This window comes from Fopius arisanus, unplaced genomic scaffold (assembly GCF_000806365.1).
Source record: "Fopius arisanus strain USDA-PBARC FA_bdor unplaced genomic scaffold, ASM80636v1 scaffold00073, whole genome shotgun sequence".
In the NCBI taxonomy this organism is placed as follows: Eukaryota; Metazoa; Arthropoda; class Insecta; order Hymenoptera; family Braconidae; genus Fopius; species Fopius arisanus.
The window spans coordinates 663,258-680,070 of record NW_011887812.1 but is presented as its reverse complement, the minus strand read 5'-3'; the positions used below and the strand labels follow the sequence as shown (position 1 = coordinate 680,070).

The 16,813-nt window shown below is 37.8% G+C and overlaps 2 protein-coding genes across 3 annotated transcripts in view; one reads left to right on the top strand and one right to left on the bottom strand.

Annotated features, from left to right (window-relative positions):
- Positions 1–1,777: 1,777 nt before the first annotated feature.
- Rich (Guanine nucleotide exchange factor subunit Rich) lies at positions 1,778–8,704 on the top strand. The gene is made up of 4 exons (XM_011310158.1): positions 1,778–3,466; positions 3,876–4,070; positions 4,164–4,527; positions 4,769–8,704. The coding sequence occupies exons 1-4, from the start codon at positions 2,231–2,233 to the stop codon at positions 7,258–7,260; spliced, it is 4,287 nt and encodes a 1,428-aa protein (XP_011308460.1). The 5' UTR covers positions 1,778–2,230; the 3' UTR covers positions 7,261–8,704.
- Positions 8,705–9,439: 735 nt separating this feature from the next.
- Positions 9,440–16,813, bottom strand: part of LOC105269700 (protein shisa-4) — an 11,300-nt gene continuing 3,926 nt past the window's right edge. Inside the window, exons 2-5 of one of the 2 annotated variants that reach the window (XM_011310156.1) lie at positions 15,904–16,057; positions 11,795–11,925; positions 10,224–10,310; positions 9,440–9,763 (exon numbers count right to left, since the gene is read on the bottom strand). In XM_011310156.1, the coding sequence (XP_011308458.1) occupies positions 9,678–9,763; positions 10,224–10,310; positions 11,795–11,925; positions 15,904–16,057 (458 nt within the window). In that variant the 3' untranslated portion in view covers positions 9,440–9,677. Of the gene's footprint in view, positions 9,764–10,223; positions 10,311–10,453; positions 11,642–11,794; positions 11,926–15,903; positions 16,058–16,813 lie in introns of those variants that run through there. The other variant, XM_011310157.1, reaches the window with a different exon arrangement.

Genomic DNA, 16,813 nt, shown 5'->3' with positions numbered 1-16,813 from the left:
CATGTATTATTCTGATAACCTGTACAGTTTTTGACATTAATTAAAATACCAGTAGTAAGATTTTTACACAATTTTGATAGGAGAATTATCGCTGTTTCCCGTAAGTAAGATTGATAACTATTCCGATGAAAATTAAAGCAAATTCTAGTTTTTTATCAAGTTATCTGCTGTCTATCTTGGAAATGAGTAGAATCACAAGCAATCCGTTTTAGTTAGCACAATACTTTCACATAACATATTTCGAAAAAACAAAGCTGGTCAAAACAGATATATTTCACTACTACATGATGGGAAGAGTTTGTAGGGTTTTATTTGATATCATGTAGTTGATTCAGTAATGGAACCAAATACAATCTCACTCTTTTGTAGAAAAGCCACTATACACTTATATCGGCCCTGAAAATCGATATTAATCTACATTATCAGGGAACAAAGTTTTCTGATGCACTTTCTTCTGAGTGCTTTCTTTCCTACAATTTGAAATTTTATTAAGAAACTAAATTTGTAGCATATTGTTCTTCGAAACTGATTATTGCAACGTGGGGAACCACAGGTAGGCTCGGAGCTGTAGCCATAAAATTATTGAGGTTTTAATTATAAGGGACGTAACGTGATTACAAGGATTGTCGTATATTTGAGTGATGGGGGTAACATTGAGCGATAGCGCATGCGCGTGATTGAAATGTGAGGGCAAAATGGTTTGAATTTTTATGCACGTGTTTGTACATATTCTTTTTAGTTTAAAAAAATGGAATTAAGAGATTATGGTTTGGATTCAATATTCATTGGAAATGAAAGTGAGATGCTCGTGAACTTGTGAAAGAAATATTTCAGCGTCAATTAAAGATTAAAGGATGCCGATAATTTTTTTGATTATGAGAAATTTATGAATTTTAATTTGGCATCGAGAGCGGGAAATACAGAAATCAAAAGTTTGAAAATTAATGTCAAGTCAGGTTTTATTAACAACATGATAGTATTTAATTACTGTTTTCCGAGAAAAATATTTCCACTTCAAGAAATGTATTAAAGGTACACAATTTTTCATTATGCAATCCATTAAAAGCACCCAATAACCAGTCAAAAGCATATAACAACAAAAAAAGCAATAATACAAAAAATATTTCTATTAGAGAAATAGAAAATTTTTCTATTTCACTTTTTCCACCACCAAGTTTCTGTCGAATATCCCCACTACTCTTACCACGCGCAGGGCATCATGGGCCCGAAGAGGGTGCAGCCATAAACTTTATGACTTGGGACAATTTCGCTTTTAATGGAAGTCGGGAGCTGGAGTAGCTCCGAGAGCTGAGGTTGCCCACCTCTGCCATAGGCAATCGGATGGAAATGCTTATGGAACTGGTATTAATTTGTAGGGAAAATCGTTGCGGAAATTTGATTATTATGCAAAAGGAGCTTTGCGAGAGTTCAATCTAAAATCATAACCTTGCCTTTCATGTTGTCAACCGTTAATCTGTAAATGTTTTGGCATAGTCCTTTTGTGAATATTATAGACAATTAGTACATTCGAATTTTCGCGGTTTTATTCATTTCTCACTAGCAACGGCCTTCAAAGCGATTGAAGCGTCATCTTCAGAGCCACAATACCCAACAATTTGCGCCAACCTGTTCATCATTACTGCAAAACTATATTTGATTTATGAAAATGTGCATTCATTTTCAGAAAGTAATTTTATTTTACCATTGTGTACTGTTGAGTTCTACCTCGATTACATTACTTTTCTCTTAAATGTTAAAAAAAGGCTTGTTAAAAAAAATAATTGTTTGAGTAATGCATAGCAAATAATTATAAATATTGTTTCATTGTTTGTCATGTTATGGCGAATATGGTGGAAATTGATTTTTCAAATAGCTTCTGAGCCTCTCCTAAAAACAGTGGCTGTATCGTGTTGGTTGTGGCGACTGCGTCGCAGCGGCGGGGTGGTTGGGGGGGCTAGGCTCAGTGGCTGCAGTGTTATACTGCTCTACCAAGTTGTGTGTGTGTGTGTTTTCGTCTGTAGAATTTTCATACCTTCACTCAACTATAAAATTCCCAAAGGAAGCCTCAATCAGTATCTTCCTCATACGTCAATTAGTCCCTTCAAATATTCAAAAAATGTTCTCAAACATGGAAATTATCAGAATATCTATTTATTGAGGTACCGCCCAGTCTAACCTCTCTCATGATGTGATCAACAAATCCAATAGACTCAATTACACTTTGCAAAAAATGTTTTTTCCAATTGGTTGGCCGCGAGTTCTGAATACCTCTTGTACATCCTCCATTATTGCAATCACTTGCAATCGCGACAAGATTCTTTTCGCCATTGTAACCCGCTCGTCTTTAGCCATCTGGTATTGTAAACCCTGCGTGCCCATCGTCTTCAGCAGAAGAACTGACGATTGCATAGATAAATACGGAGAAAATAGCCTAGTCCAATGGAGACCAGACTCATCTATGCTGGTGGTGACCACCTCGGACAGTTATCTTCTATTCTACCGTTTGTCAGATACTGCTGGAGAATCCCGAGGTCTCTACGAGCAGAAGGACTCTCCTGTTACAAGCCTCCGTAGAGATTCAGCAGAGCTCTTTATCAAGGAAGTAATACCTTCTTTGATTCTCGTCTTCGTAATGCCAGTGTGGATCGATGGAGGAATCAGTTCACTAGTTTGCATCAGGGATGAACTGATGATAGCCACGAAAACGAGTCACATCGTCAGACAACGTTGGGAAGGTACCGCCAATCGTGATTACTCTCTCGATCTCAGAAGAATTCCCTTCAGCATCGATCAACAAGTCTCAACTCCTGCTCTACCAATCACTGAGAATAACGTTCATGTCAGTGATATCGAATACTCTCCACTGGTGGGAGGATTTGCCATTGTTCTTAGCAATGGAAAGGCTGCATTTTTAACAGCGCAATCACTCAAGTTCGATCCGAATCAAGTGCAGGGAATCTGGGCTAGATATCTCGAGGATGCGACTTGTGCTGCTGTCAATCATAAATACAGACTCATTGCATTTGGTAGGGAAAATGGAGAGGGGGTTGTTTATTATGTCGATGAGACGACTGGAGCTCTTGAGGTGTCACATGTGCTCAACTTGTCCTCGAAGGACTATCCAGGCAAACCGGGAAGGGTTAAATGTATCAGATGGACACCTGATAGTTGTGCTATTGCATTGGCTTGGGAGAGTGGCGGATTGGCTATTTGGAGCACATTTGGGGCTTTGCTTTTATGTACCCTCAAGTGGGACTATGGATTGCATGTGGACTTGGGAAGAGATAATCCTCTGAAGATCAGGACTATGGAGTGGAGTGCTGAGGGGTACAGGCTGTGGATGCTTAGAGAATCACCTCGCGGGTGTAATGGAGGAGAGAATGGAAATGTGGAGGGAGATTATGGAAGGAAGTCTGTAGTGCAGCTCGACTTCGTGAAAAGCCCTTTGACTGTCAATCCATGTATGGTAAGAAAGCCAGGAAATTATTTACCTCAAATTATTGGATCAATGAATTCCCACTGAAAATACCGCTAAAGAAGTTTAATTCAGTTATAAAATTAATGGTATGAAGAAGGTAATCAGATTATTCTCAATATAAACAGAGTTCGATGGGTTATTTAATATCCATGACCAACGACTGGTATCTGTACTCAATGGTAATTTTCATCAGTAATACAGTTGGTCTAACAACGTTCCATCCGGAGTACAGAAAGTTCAATCAGTCCAATTCCACCGCTTCTGGACTAGATTTTTAAAATTTTCTCCTGCAACTAAATATTTTGATGGATCAAATAATTTTTGTTTATAAAGTTTTTCGTTTTTTAGTCCATTACAGTGGATTTTTTTAATCAAAATTAGCTCTGATTGTTGTTAGGGACATGGACATTTGTATCTTCAAGGAGAGGATCGCTTGTACCTGAATTTAGGTGGTGTATCGGCGGACACCCCTGGCTTTCATCTGACCAATGACATGCCAAACGATTCATCATCACAAACTTTAGCTGGATCAAAACAGTGGCTCGTGGTTCCAATTCCCAGTACCTACACAGGTTCCAACTGGCCAATTAGAGTGAGTGTTGTATATTAAATTAACTAAAGGCATGTACTGAATTTTTTTTCATGCAAAGAGACTGCTTGATGATACTTTCAATCGCATATATAGTATACTGCAATAGATAATGAGGGGTTGAGCATAGCCGTCGCCGGCAGAACTGGTCTGGCTCATTACTCGTTGCAATCCAGGAAGTGGAAGCTGTTTGGAAATGAAACTCAGGAGAAGGACTTTATCGTCACTGGAGGACTGCTGTGGCATCGAGGATTCATGATCGCTAGTAGTTATTCATTACTCGAGGACAAAGATGAAATCCGAATTTATCCGAGGGATACGAGGCTGGATAATAACTACGTCAAAACGTTTAGAATGCCTTCCCAAGTGTTGCTTTTAAATACTATGAAGGCGAGACTCCTCACCTTCTGTGCTAATGGACAAATCAGTATTTTTGATATGGCTCTACAAGGAGAAGAAGGTAAATAATTAAAAAATGAGTTTTTTATTTGAAGATTTACATTGGATTGAATAAAGACGAATACCACCCTGACAAATGTCGACAAGAGCTGTCTCGAGAGATTGATTGCTAAAAATATCAAATTTGCTCAGAAATCATTTTAAACCGATTGCATGGAAAAATTGAATAGCAAAACCTAGTGAACTTTTGAGTCTTTTTTTATTATTATGTTTATTAATCTTTGGTTGACTAAAATTTTCAGGTTCTGGAAGCATTGAATTAACTCGAACCCAAACAGTTGACATTTCCGGTCTCTGCGTGCATCCAGCTTGTGTAGTTAGTGCAACATTGACTACAATCCGTGCAGAGACAGCAGGGAGTCATCCTCATCCGGAGAGTCTCCTATTAAATGTGTCTGGACGTCTCTTGATGGTGCAACGAGAGCACTGCACAGATAACCCTGATGTTCTTTTCACGTGCTCTCCTCCGAATGTGTTGGCCTCCTGTGTGGAAAACGTTTGGGTGCCCGCTCGCTCTCGGCGTGACAAACCACATCTCACCGAGGCTCTCTGGCTGTTCTGTGGGGCCCATGGGATGCGTGTTTGGCTACCTCTTTTCCCACGCAATCATCAGGACAATGCTCACACCTTCATGTCCAAACGAATTATGCTCCCTTTTCACTTGCGCATCTATCCTTTAGCAATCCTCTTTGAGGATGCTATTCTCCTTGGGGCTGAAAACGACACAGTTCTGTACACATCAGACACCAATTCTCCTTTTTCACTCCCCTTCTCTCTTCTAGAATTGACATCTCAAGTATACCTCCATCAGATTTTACGTCAATTAATCCATAGAAATCTTGGATATCACGCTTGGGAAATTGCCAGGTCATGCGCCGCTCTTCCTTACTTTCCTCATTCTCTGGAACTGCTTCTCCACGAGGTCCTAGAGGAAGAGGCCACCAGTAAAGAACCTTTGCCCGATGCTCAGTTACCCTCAGTGGTGGAATTTATCAGAGAGTTTCCTGGAGTGTGGGCCAGAGCTGTTGTTCAGTGTGCCAGGAAAACAGAAATAGCACTTTGGCCTTATCTTTTCTCGGTTGCTGGACCACCAAAGAAGCTTCTGCAAGACTGCTTGCAGAGGCAGCAGCTGGATACGGCTGCGAGTTATTTGATAATTCTTCAAAACTTGGAACCTTCAACAGTTAGTCGCCAGCATGCAACGTTGCTACTCGATGCAGCATTGGAGCAAGGAAGGTGGGAACTAAGTAGGGACTTGGTACGATTCCTGCGTGCCATAGATCCGAACGATGTAGATTCTCCTAGAAACTCTTGGGGAGGATCTGCGAAATTGGCGGGACCGCCTCCAACCCCTCCAGTTTCACCTCATGAAGAAGATCTTTCCTTAGTTCTTGGCACCATGCAGGTATCCAGGAGCAGGAGTTACAGTACCACTGTGACGCCAAAAGTACAGTATGATGGGTCATCAAAAGATCCATCTCCAGGAGCGTCGATGCTCGAGAAGACCAGGAATGCAGTGATGCGGAGGAAGAAGTCCCTTCCCAGTGTTAAAGCAGAGAAAAATGAGAGCAAAGAGGGATCCGCTGAGGAGTTTTTCATTGACGTAATCCTCCAGAGACATGCTAGAAGATTACTAACCGCTAGAAGACTCGCCGATCTAGGTAGATTTGCAGCTAGACTCGATTTTCACCTGGTAACGTGGTTGGCGAGGGAGAGAGAGCGTGCAGCAAGAATTGATGATTTCGTAATTGCCCTGAAAGCTGTCCATGAGGATTTCTCGTTCCCTTATCCCACGGTTTCACTGTCAAATCTCCAGAAATTCCGTAAGGCGAGTCATGCGTCGTTGAGATCGAGATCAGTGAGCTTGGAAATGCCTGAGGGACAAAGTCCAGAGCCCGCGCAAAATTTCGTGGATCTTCCACCTGATAGTGGATACACGAGCTTGCCCAGCTCCAGTCCTCCTTATGGAAGTCTAGTGTCACCTGTGGCGAGTCTCGAGACTCAATTCCCAGTTGCCGAGGCAAAGTTGACACCAAGAATGCTTCAGGATGCTACTAGCGTTCTTAGTGACACATCGACCAATTGGAGAGATGATGTGGAGTCTATGGTGGGTACGGTTTGCTGGGTTGATCCTGAAGAACCCACTGAGGTACAAAATACTTCTCTGTGTGGATCAAGTAGCAGAGCTGAGGTACAGCTGAGGTACTTACTCCAACTGTTTCTTGAAGCTGGATGCGTTGGATGGGCTGCAGTGCTTGCTACTATTCTCCGGGATGTCTCAGCCATGGCGAGAAGTATAAGAGCAGCACATGCTCCCATGCAAACACTCGAGAGTATCATTAACCTCAGAGATGGAATTCTCATGCTGACAAAATGGTCAAATTCGGAATGTCTCGGCTACAGGAATTTTACCTCGGGACTTCAGCCACAGACTTCCCTGTTAAATCGTCTAATTGTGATGAAGCAGCAACAGCAAGTCCACCATCTCCAAGAAAACCATCAGGAGGTGCCAGTTAGTCCTGCTCCCAGTCCTGCTCCTTCATTTGCTAGCAATCAAAGGGGCAACATCAGCAGATCCAGGAGATCATCCGCCAGTCATGCTAGCACTGCAACTACAACCCTAGAGGAAGAACGAGGGGACATATTCGAGGAGGAGAGTGGATTCAGGGGGAGCTACGGGAATCTCAGTATGATAGAAAAAGAGCCTAACTCACAGAGTTGCAGTATTTCTTAAAAAAAAAAAACAAACAAACAAACACGAAAACCACTGCATTGTTGCTCAATTTCATTTGTGCAATTTAATCGTTGAGTGGTAATTGTGGCCCTGGTATTGCTCGTAATGGAGAATTACAACTATAAAACTAAATGCAGAGGACTGACCTCACAATGACAAACACTGTCGTCGAGATGGATACGAAATTTGATGGTATTATTATGAGAAAAATCCTCAATTTTTTCTTTCAATGTAGTATTGAAGTACGTGGAGAAATCCAATCAGCAGTGAACGGATAAGATATTGACCGAACAGAACAGAACATTTTATGACGAATTTCGAGATATTTAAGACCAGAATTATCAGTATATAAAATGAGTATAAAATGTTTGTGTTTTTATCTGTCTATTGAAGAAAAACGCAGTGATTAGAGACCATAACCGAACATTTTTTCACAAGTTTGTACTGAAAAAATATCAGAGATTTTAAAGCATTTGAAGAGAAATACGTAAAGAATTGATAGCAACAAATTGATCGTTTCTCAACAGTTTTTCTTGTCTGTGTTTATTTGATTCAATCAATGTTCGATGAGGAATAGATTTAAAGGGGACACATCGATAAATGAATGGGTTCAAATCCATAGCGAAAATGTAAATGGTAATATTGGTTTTCATGTTCTAGTTCATTTTAGTACATATCTTGAGATCGCGTAATATCACGAGGACACATCGAAGGAATTGTTCTGTAACTTAGAAAAGGGATGAAAATGGTACGTTAATTTTTTATTTTCAAATTTTTAATCATCACAACATTGAGATTCTTTAAAGTCGGAAAATCTAGAAAATCATTAAGAATCTGTGTTCATTATCATTAATAAGGGATTGAAGCAATATGAAAATTGTAAGGAATTTTGGCAAATTTTTTCTAAAAAATGGTTTAAAGTGAAATCTATCAGTCTGTGATTGATCCAAGAACATTATTTCCAGAAAAACTCATTTTTCGCTCGATGGATTGATTTGATTTGCGGCAACGCTGTGTGAATTTACAGGGAATTGCAATCAATTAACAACGTTGAAAATAATTTTAAGATAAAATTGTTTCGACAAATTCGTTTTCAATATACATGATATTACTATATTACTCTTTGTTGTGAATCCTGTGGATCTTCCGACAACTCGATAATTGCTCATTAGATATAATCACTGAAAATTAAATATACGCGAAGAGCTCGAGGATTTGTTTGTGAATGTTTTAACAGTAAACCATTATTTCACTGATTGAGCCAGGAACCGGGATAGACTAAATGGAAATGCCATTTTTATCTCAGTTACCTACTACACCATATGGATAAGGGAATTGATTATGTGGCTCTAGGTGTCTGTTAGATATTACTAGAGCCTAGGAAATTATTTATAAAACAAAATTGTACCAATAGTTGAATGATTATTAAATATATTTGAAGATATTTTCACATAAATCGAATGCCAATTTTCTCTCGTAACAATTACATATATAAAAATGGCGAAGGCGATGATAAAAATCATAATTTATAATCATTCTGTTCTAGTTGAAAATATTTTTCAATTCGTTTCTGTTTAATTTTATCTGAAAAATTCTCGAAATAGGAATGACGACTGAACCTATCAAAAATAGTTTTAACATTTTCATATTTATCAAAAATAATACTTCCCCATGAGAGAAACAGAGCAGCATCTCTGAATTTTAATCGGATGGGATTAAATGGGAATCAATGTTGATACTTAATTATCTTCATGACTAAAGTGGGGTTTTAATGAATAATTCCTAGACAAAGATTGGAAATTGGATTGTTTCTTTAGAGAGCCACCTGAGTTACATGGTAGATTTCGAGAATTTTCGCTCACTGCTAACGGCCCGTTAACAAATAATGATTCATTGAAACGCCCAGTTTTGCGCTGTTTCTTGATATACTTTGTTAATAATTTTTTTCAGCATAAATCACGATGAGACAACGCGGGAGAAGAATTTCCTTATATTCGCTTCAAAACCAAGAAGCATCAGAAATCTTGAAATAAAAAAATTAATGCATGAAATTTCTAAAGTGATCCCATTTTCTATGGGTAATCAGTCACAGATTCGATTATTGAGCACAATAAATTACAACGAAAAAGTGAATGAAGAATTTCAGCGCCCATTAGTCGTGGACGTTTTATGGATTTACTTTCTTCATTTCATATTTTAATTCGTTTACATAAAAAGTAATATCTTCAAGGAAGACATCAATGCGAGTGATGATGACATCATAGAGTCGAAACTGAAAAGTTGCTGAAACTGATAATTGAAGGTTGACTCAGGCTTTCGCATAACTGCAATGATTCATTGGTGTCGTATGGACCGATATCACTGCGACGCGAATAAGAAAATGAAAGTGTATGAGGAAAAATTTATTCCCAATAAATTTATGGCTGATAACTTGGGTTGTATGGAGCCTGTTTTGTATACACTTCCTGTGTGTAGGGAGGTGGCTGAGCTGGCAGTGATGAAACTACACATTTAAATAAAAAAATCAAAATTATTAATGACACGAAGAAATCATTATATTAAAGATGCTCAGCAATTTTCACTATATTTTAGTTTCTCATCATCATGAATTGCTACTAGAACTAACTTGTCTGATCTTAAGAAAATCAAATGGACTAGTCTCGGCAGGAATAAATTAATGAACTTACTCAAATTTATAATTTACTTGCATAAATAAGAATAAAAAGTAATGTTTGAAACTGTGCCGAACTATGCCGGTGGGGAGTAAGAAGAATGGAAATGTTTATGAGATCATTGATTTTTGAAAATTGCTGTTAAATGATCGGGATTAGTTATATCTTGCGGTTAAAAAAAAAGTTGACAATGCGCTCCGTGATAATTTTGGAATATAAATAGTATTGTCCTCACTAAGTCAACTGTTTGCTTCATCTACTCTGCTTTTGAAATGCCAAATATCTGATTACCTGGTGCTACCGTGGGATACAGTTGCGCCTGTGGAGTTGGAATAGTGGTAGGTTGCATTACGGTGATGACTGCGGGGGTCTGCACTTCTGGAAGAAAATGCCTATTAATTCTTGCCCTAACGATAAACACTGTAAAAAATTCAATGAAAAGCATAATGGAAACTGAAATAATAACTCATCGAATAGCAGAAAAATGTGTCAAGGGTATTAGATATCATGTCACAACTCAGTTGCTGTCAATTATTTTTTATTAAGCAAACATGTCATCATGAGATTATATAATTGAGCATACAAAAAATATTTTGTTATTTTAAAAATATATATTTCAGAGAAATGTTTCATTGTTGTAAGCTGGTGCACAACAATTGATGCACCAGGTAAATGAGGTACTGATCACCATTTTATTGGCTCTCTTTCTGTTTAACTTAAATACTCAACGTGAATAATTATTTTCCATAGTAACATTTGGGCCTCTAATGTGTTAACTAAGATTGACATAATATTATCAATAGTTTGTGTGTCGATTTGTTTTTGTCTTTGTTTTTTTTTCATTTTTGTACAGTGTATATTGAAAATCGTAGTGTTTGATTTTTCATCCATTTACGTAGACACACAAGCACTTCGTGACACACTGATCCCCATTGAAGAGACGCCAACTAATGAATTCAGTAATGAAGTGATACGACGTAATCAATCGTAAATGAAATCAATGAATTCGTTGCATTTTGTTAAACGTGAAATTATCTAGGTAACAAATTATCTTCGCAGGACATGTCGAATCATACTTTTTGTGATAAATTTTCTCTTGAAATTATCGAGGTATAAGATAAATGAGAAATGATAAAAAGCGGAAGCTTAGGCGCGTTTTGAGAAACTGATCGGATTTCCAATGATTCAATTTAAGTTTGAGTTTGCGGTAGGAGTGCTGTTTTTGTCGAAAATTTTGCCCTCTATGAGACCTCTTGAATATTATGCAATGAAATGCCTAATTTACGAAAAAAAGCAGTGAATATAACATTGATGTTATGCGAATTGAATGGAAAACTGAAGGTATTATTGAAAAGACGACCTTGAGATCGATTTAATATCTACATTAATTATCAAATTATCAAATTAAATATCTCCTTTACGAATTCCACGAATATTTTTCGTGAAAAAACGACCCTTCAAATGAATACATGAAACGACCATTTATCTACCCGTAGACAACGACTGTTTCGTTCTATTTACGAAAAAGCATCTTAATATTACCGGAATGTATTGACAAAGCTATAAAAATCAAACTTCACAATTAAGAATTATGAGTTAATGTCATTTTCGTTATATTATAACAGTACGAAAGCAAAAAATATTGGATAGAATTAATGTTTATTTTGAGTTGATACTCGATGGAGTGAGGATTCAAGCCATTGGGGGTCCTGAAAAAAATGTTGAATCAGGTCAGTTGTTACGTTTGAGATTAAACGAGATAGTAGTATGAAATTGAAGGACACTGAAAGCATTAACAACACTCGGCCACAGGTATTATTCTTATAATGAAAGTTTAATTGTTTGAAGGGAGATGTACTCACTTCCGTAGACGGTACCACGGTGACGCCTTCTGTACCATGGGCAGCAAGAGCAGCAGAGGCAACTGATGCAGAAGATGATTATTGACACAGTTCCAACGACTGCGATGATTATAGCAACAACACCGATAACTCTAGAAAAGTGCAAAATCATAAATTGAGATTAGAAAACAAATTATTGTAAGCAATCAAGCATAATGTAAAATGATGTAGGTATTGTAGGTATTATGTACCTTAGCCTGCCCTGAAAACATTTTTTACCGAATTTTTCCTTCCGCACAATCTAAATATATAGTTCTAAGATCATCCGAAGAAACTCTCGGATTTTTTTCGATTTTCGGTAAGTTGATCTTCGTCTCAGCTAGCTTCTGCGGGATGAGCTCACGGGGTGCTCGCTCAATGTTGGAATGGGAACAAATATTCCAGGAGGAGGCACTTAATACCAATGATAATGTATAAGTAGTCTATTGATAATGTCGATCTAAGGTGAATACACAATATCACACCGTGGGTTCAGCGTAACGCGGTTGTATGGGTGTGCGTGTGTATATGCGCGTGTTTGTTGCTTTCCAGGTCCAACCGCCGGGGTCTGGCTCTGATCTTCATCTAAGGCACAGAAAAGCCTGAGGGAGGCTTCTGCCCCAAAGTGCTTAGTTAAGCATTCTCACAGGTTTCTCCACCAAAACTCTTCTGACACCACCAATGATGCTGTCTCAACACCCTCAAACAGTTTTTCAACAGAACCGGACTCCAGTATCACTGTGAGACTGCTTAGCTAACTTTTCCGGGATGAGATGGATCACCAACCGGATCCATTCCACCATTTCGTTTTCAGAAGCCCAAAGAGCAAAAATAAACGACGTTAGACAGACTCCTTACGTCACAAATGAATTTCTGAAAATTGTTATGGTTTTATTCCTATAAAAAGTGGACGAGGACAATATTGACTATTTAGAAAGCAAATAATTCCTATGATTATCAATAGTTGGTGGAAACTCGTGGTCAGTAAGGTTAACAATGGACTAATACTTGATTTGTTTGTTGAAATTGATTTACTATTGCAATGTCCAGATTATTTAAAACAATTCCGCGACATAATTAAATTAAATATTCAATGAAAAGAGCCAAGTCAATGAACCACCACCACAGCAAATTGGGCAATTCACAAAAACAAATTTACTACCCGCCACTGACCTCAGGGGAATGTGCAACGCTGCATTCCGCAAAGGCCATCGCAACCCCAAATTCAGCAACTTGGAATTTTTCTAGCAAGTAGAGCCAAGTCAATGAACCTAAAATCAAAGAGGTGGAAATCACGCCACCTCTCCCACTTCAATCAATTTCCCAATTTTCGAAGGAAGAAATAGCAGAGCCTCCTCAAAAATAAGCAGTCTGAAAAAACCCGCTCACGAAAGAGCTACGACTTCCTGGCGGAAATATTATTGGAATCGGTCCGACTTTGGCTAGTGTTTCGGAGGTAATCTTTTATTAAACATTCGGAATGTTCCTGAATAATGTTAGGGAACATTAATTAACAACTGCTCGGGGATACTACATCCTTAAGCCGAGAGTAAATAATTTCCTGCATATTAAGGGAACTAGTAGTAAGCGTTGGTGAATTGTGGGTGTGATTCAACTATAATTATTAGTGACTAGTGAAAACTATCGAGAACCTGGACTCAAGTTAATAAACAAATTTAATTGTACGATCAAACGAACTTACCTGTAAGTGAAGTTCTATCGTGATTATATGAAGAGCCTCGTCTTCGAGATTTCAAATACTAGTAGATGTTTAGAGAATGAACCAATTTTTTATTTATTCATCTAATTTTATAACAAAGCCAGCATTCATTCTGCCATGAATGGGGAGAATAACTGATTATAATAAAGACTCTGTCATTCAACAAGTACAAACAATTTTTTGAGAAAAATAACTCCATATAAATTAATTACTGACTACTCAGTACTGCCCTAGCAAAAGTACTTCTATCCGTAGCACAAGGCGGGTTATAGAAATGTACAAAACGTTAGATCTCTCCGACCAACCAACTGTACTACGAGTGATATCTAGGCTAACACCTTTGAAAGCCGCTGCTGAAGTAGCTGCGTGCTTTGTACTATACGCAGAAAATGTTTTGACATTCTGGACACATGATCTGCTGCAAGATTCTCTCTTGAGGGGATGTAAGAGGCAAACAGCCAGATTGATCTCGCTTCACACCATTGCCACACCTCTCGTGACAAGTTGTGGAGAGGAAGAAATCTAGTACCACCCATGTTATTAATATAGGCAATAGCTGTAGTATTGTCCACTCGAAGAAGAATCTCACAATTCGACAGATTTTGAGCGAAGCAACAAAGAGCCAAGCGGATCGCTAAAAGCTCTAGATAGTTAATGCTGTAACGTCTCTCTTCTACTGACCAGAACCCTCTAGCTGTGTTACCTTCACAGGCTGCTCCCCAGCCTGTGAGGGACGCATCGGTGAAAATAGTAATTCTTGGTCTCTTCAACCTGATAGGATTAGAGCAGGTCAAGACATGTGCTCTCCACCAGTCTGACTGGAGAAAATGAGGGATCACCATCAATCGGTCGAAATTCCCTTCATTTACAATCAAGCATGATTGTTTGGCCCTCTCCAGTGATTTGGTATAAAGCACCCCATAAGCAGTAGGTATTTTAGATTATTTTGATTCGATGAAAAATGCACAAGAAAATCGTTCAATTTTCTTAGGGTGACAAGTACTCCGGTGTACATCTTCCAAAGTTCCATTTGCAAGTATTAAAATCACTGCCAACACTTGTGCAGCCATGCGACCACTAACTTTAGCACGGTCAGAAATGGCCATAATATCAGAAGTTATGACCTTTATTCTCCTGGGTTTCTTGGGCTACAGTTTCACTTCATAGCTGCTAGCCGCTTTTTCACTGCTATTACTACCATCCATACATCTCAGCAGTTCGGAAATGTCTTCTTCAAATTGAAGTCAATATTAGATGAGTCCAAATTTATAATTTATATCGACGAGTCAATAGCGAATCAAAAGTGCTAGTGCAGCTTCATTCGACATTGAATTCCTGACTTGGGTTTCATGAGCGGTATCAAGGAAGTCGTCCAATGAACATTTGAAATCTATTCCTTTCACCTTAAAAGTTGTATTGTTATTTCTTAGGGTACCATATTCGAGGATTGTTCTATAATATACTAATTTCTCCAATTTGTTGATTGAATGGCACTGTTTTATGGTCGAAATCCCCGCATATTCTCAAAAAATAACAGTTTTCCGTACAACACATTGGAACGCTTTGTGAGCCTTAGGTTTTAGTGTACTATATCTTGTATGATAAAAGTTCGGATAAAAGTAACATCCTAAAACTTGCTTGTTTGTAGGCAATTTACTACCACGAATCTCTGCTTTCGCAAAGAGAACCAACCAACGGAATTTCAGTCTGGTGTCGTATCTCCGGCATATTCTGTAGCTTTGATTTTCTAAATGATTATTCTCTAAGAAATGCTTTAACTGACAACTATTTAGAGGAGTATTTGTTAAATTATTTTTAGAGGCAAAACAAAATATTTATGCCTTTCTCAGTTCAGTGTTTGGGCCTCAACGTATGTCATAAGGTCTGAAAAGTATTTTTCTGACGAATTTATATTTTGACAAAAGGGTAACTCTTGTAAATCATCTCTCCATTTAATTGGTACTAGATTTTACTCATTAGGAGATGGCTTTTGGATAAATTAACCACGGTTAGCCGCCGTACTTAACTACGGATTCAAGGCTCCCATTGGTTACCATTTAATGAAACTCAAAAGTCTCTTATTCATAGCCACTTTATTCGAAATCTCTACGGTCTATAGCGAACCTACTGGGTATTTTATATAGATTTTTTCGGAAAACTCAGCTTTCACAGGAGCAAATTCTCATAATAATTTTGAACACCATTTTTTGTGGACTCATTTGAATGATTCTTGACTGATACTCAATATCCTCATGCTGGGAGAATCCGTGTAACGCTAAATGTGTATCAACATCCTCAACGTTTATGTCAATAAAAACTCAAATAGTCTCGAAAGTAATGTTTATCATAAATGCTATCATAAAGTTCGTACCCTGTTGACAGTGCAAATTCTTGTGCATCACAGCAGTGAATACTATTTGTCCCCACGCAGCAGAACGCCTTGTCACTGCTATCAAGGATTCCGGGACAGGTATTCAAGCTCTTTTCCAGGAAGTTTGAGCTTGTCCCAAAATTACAGTCCATTTCTATAAGAAAAGGATATAAAATCATGTTAAATTGGAATATTGCATTTTAACCAATTCCTTCGTACATCATTAATTATAAAGGATAAACAACAAACTATAACATTAATCGGAAATAGCGGTAAATGGAATGAAATTTAAAAAGGGAGTAGTAGATCGTTTTCCACATCCCATCTGATATAGATTTATCTTGGAACTATTTGATATGTAGCCCGTCGAAGTATTAAGAGAGACTCGGAAATGGAACTCCAACATTTACAAGTAGCCGGATCGACACAAGCGAAAGAAAGACGATTGTCGAAAAGTTTCATTTTGAGTCAAATCAACATTATTGATTCATTGATTTATTAAATTATCTGGTTGATAAGTAGAGTTAATCTTTTAGTAATGAATTCATGAGTGGTACTTTTCTATAGAAAGGGAAGATTATTGACGGCGATAGGAAATAGGCCAGTACAGATATATTACAGAGTGACGTACGCATTTTTTTCGTAATAAAAATCATTTATATAAATGTCACTGGATATTCATTTATATAATTATTATATTTATATTGTTAATTATTGAGTTTAATTATATTCATTTAATATCTATTTTTATTATTATTGATCTTGTGATGTCCAAAAACCTATATAAATAGTTTTCCTGCAATTTCATAAATACTAAATACCTTTTTCAATTTCATAAATATTAACTACTGTAAATACCTTCATTGAATATTAAATTCCACTTTCAATAAATCAGTCCAATTTCACCATC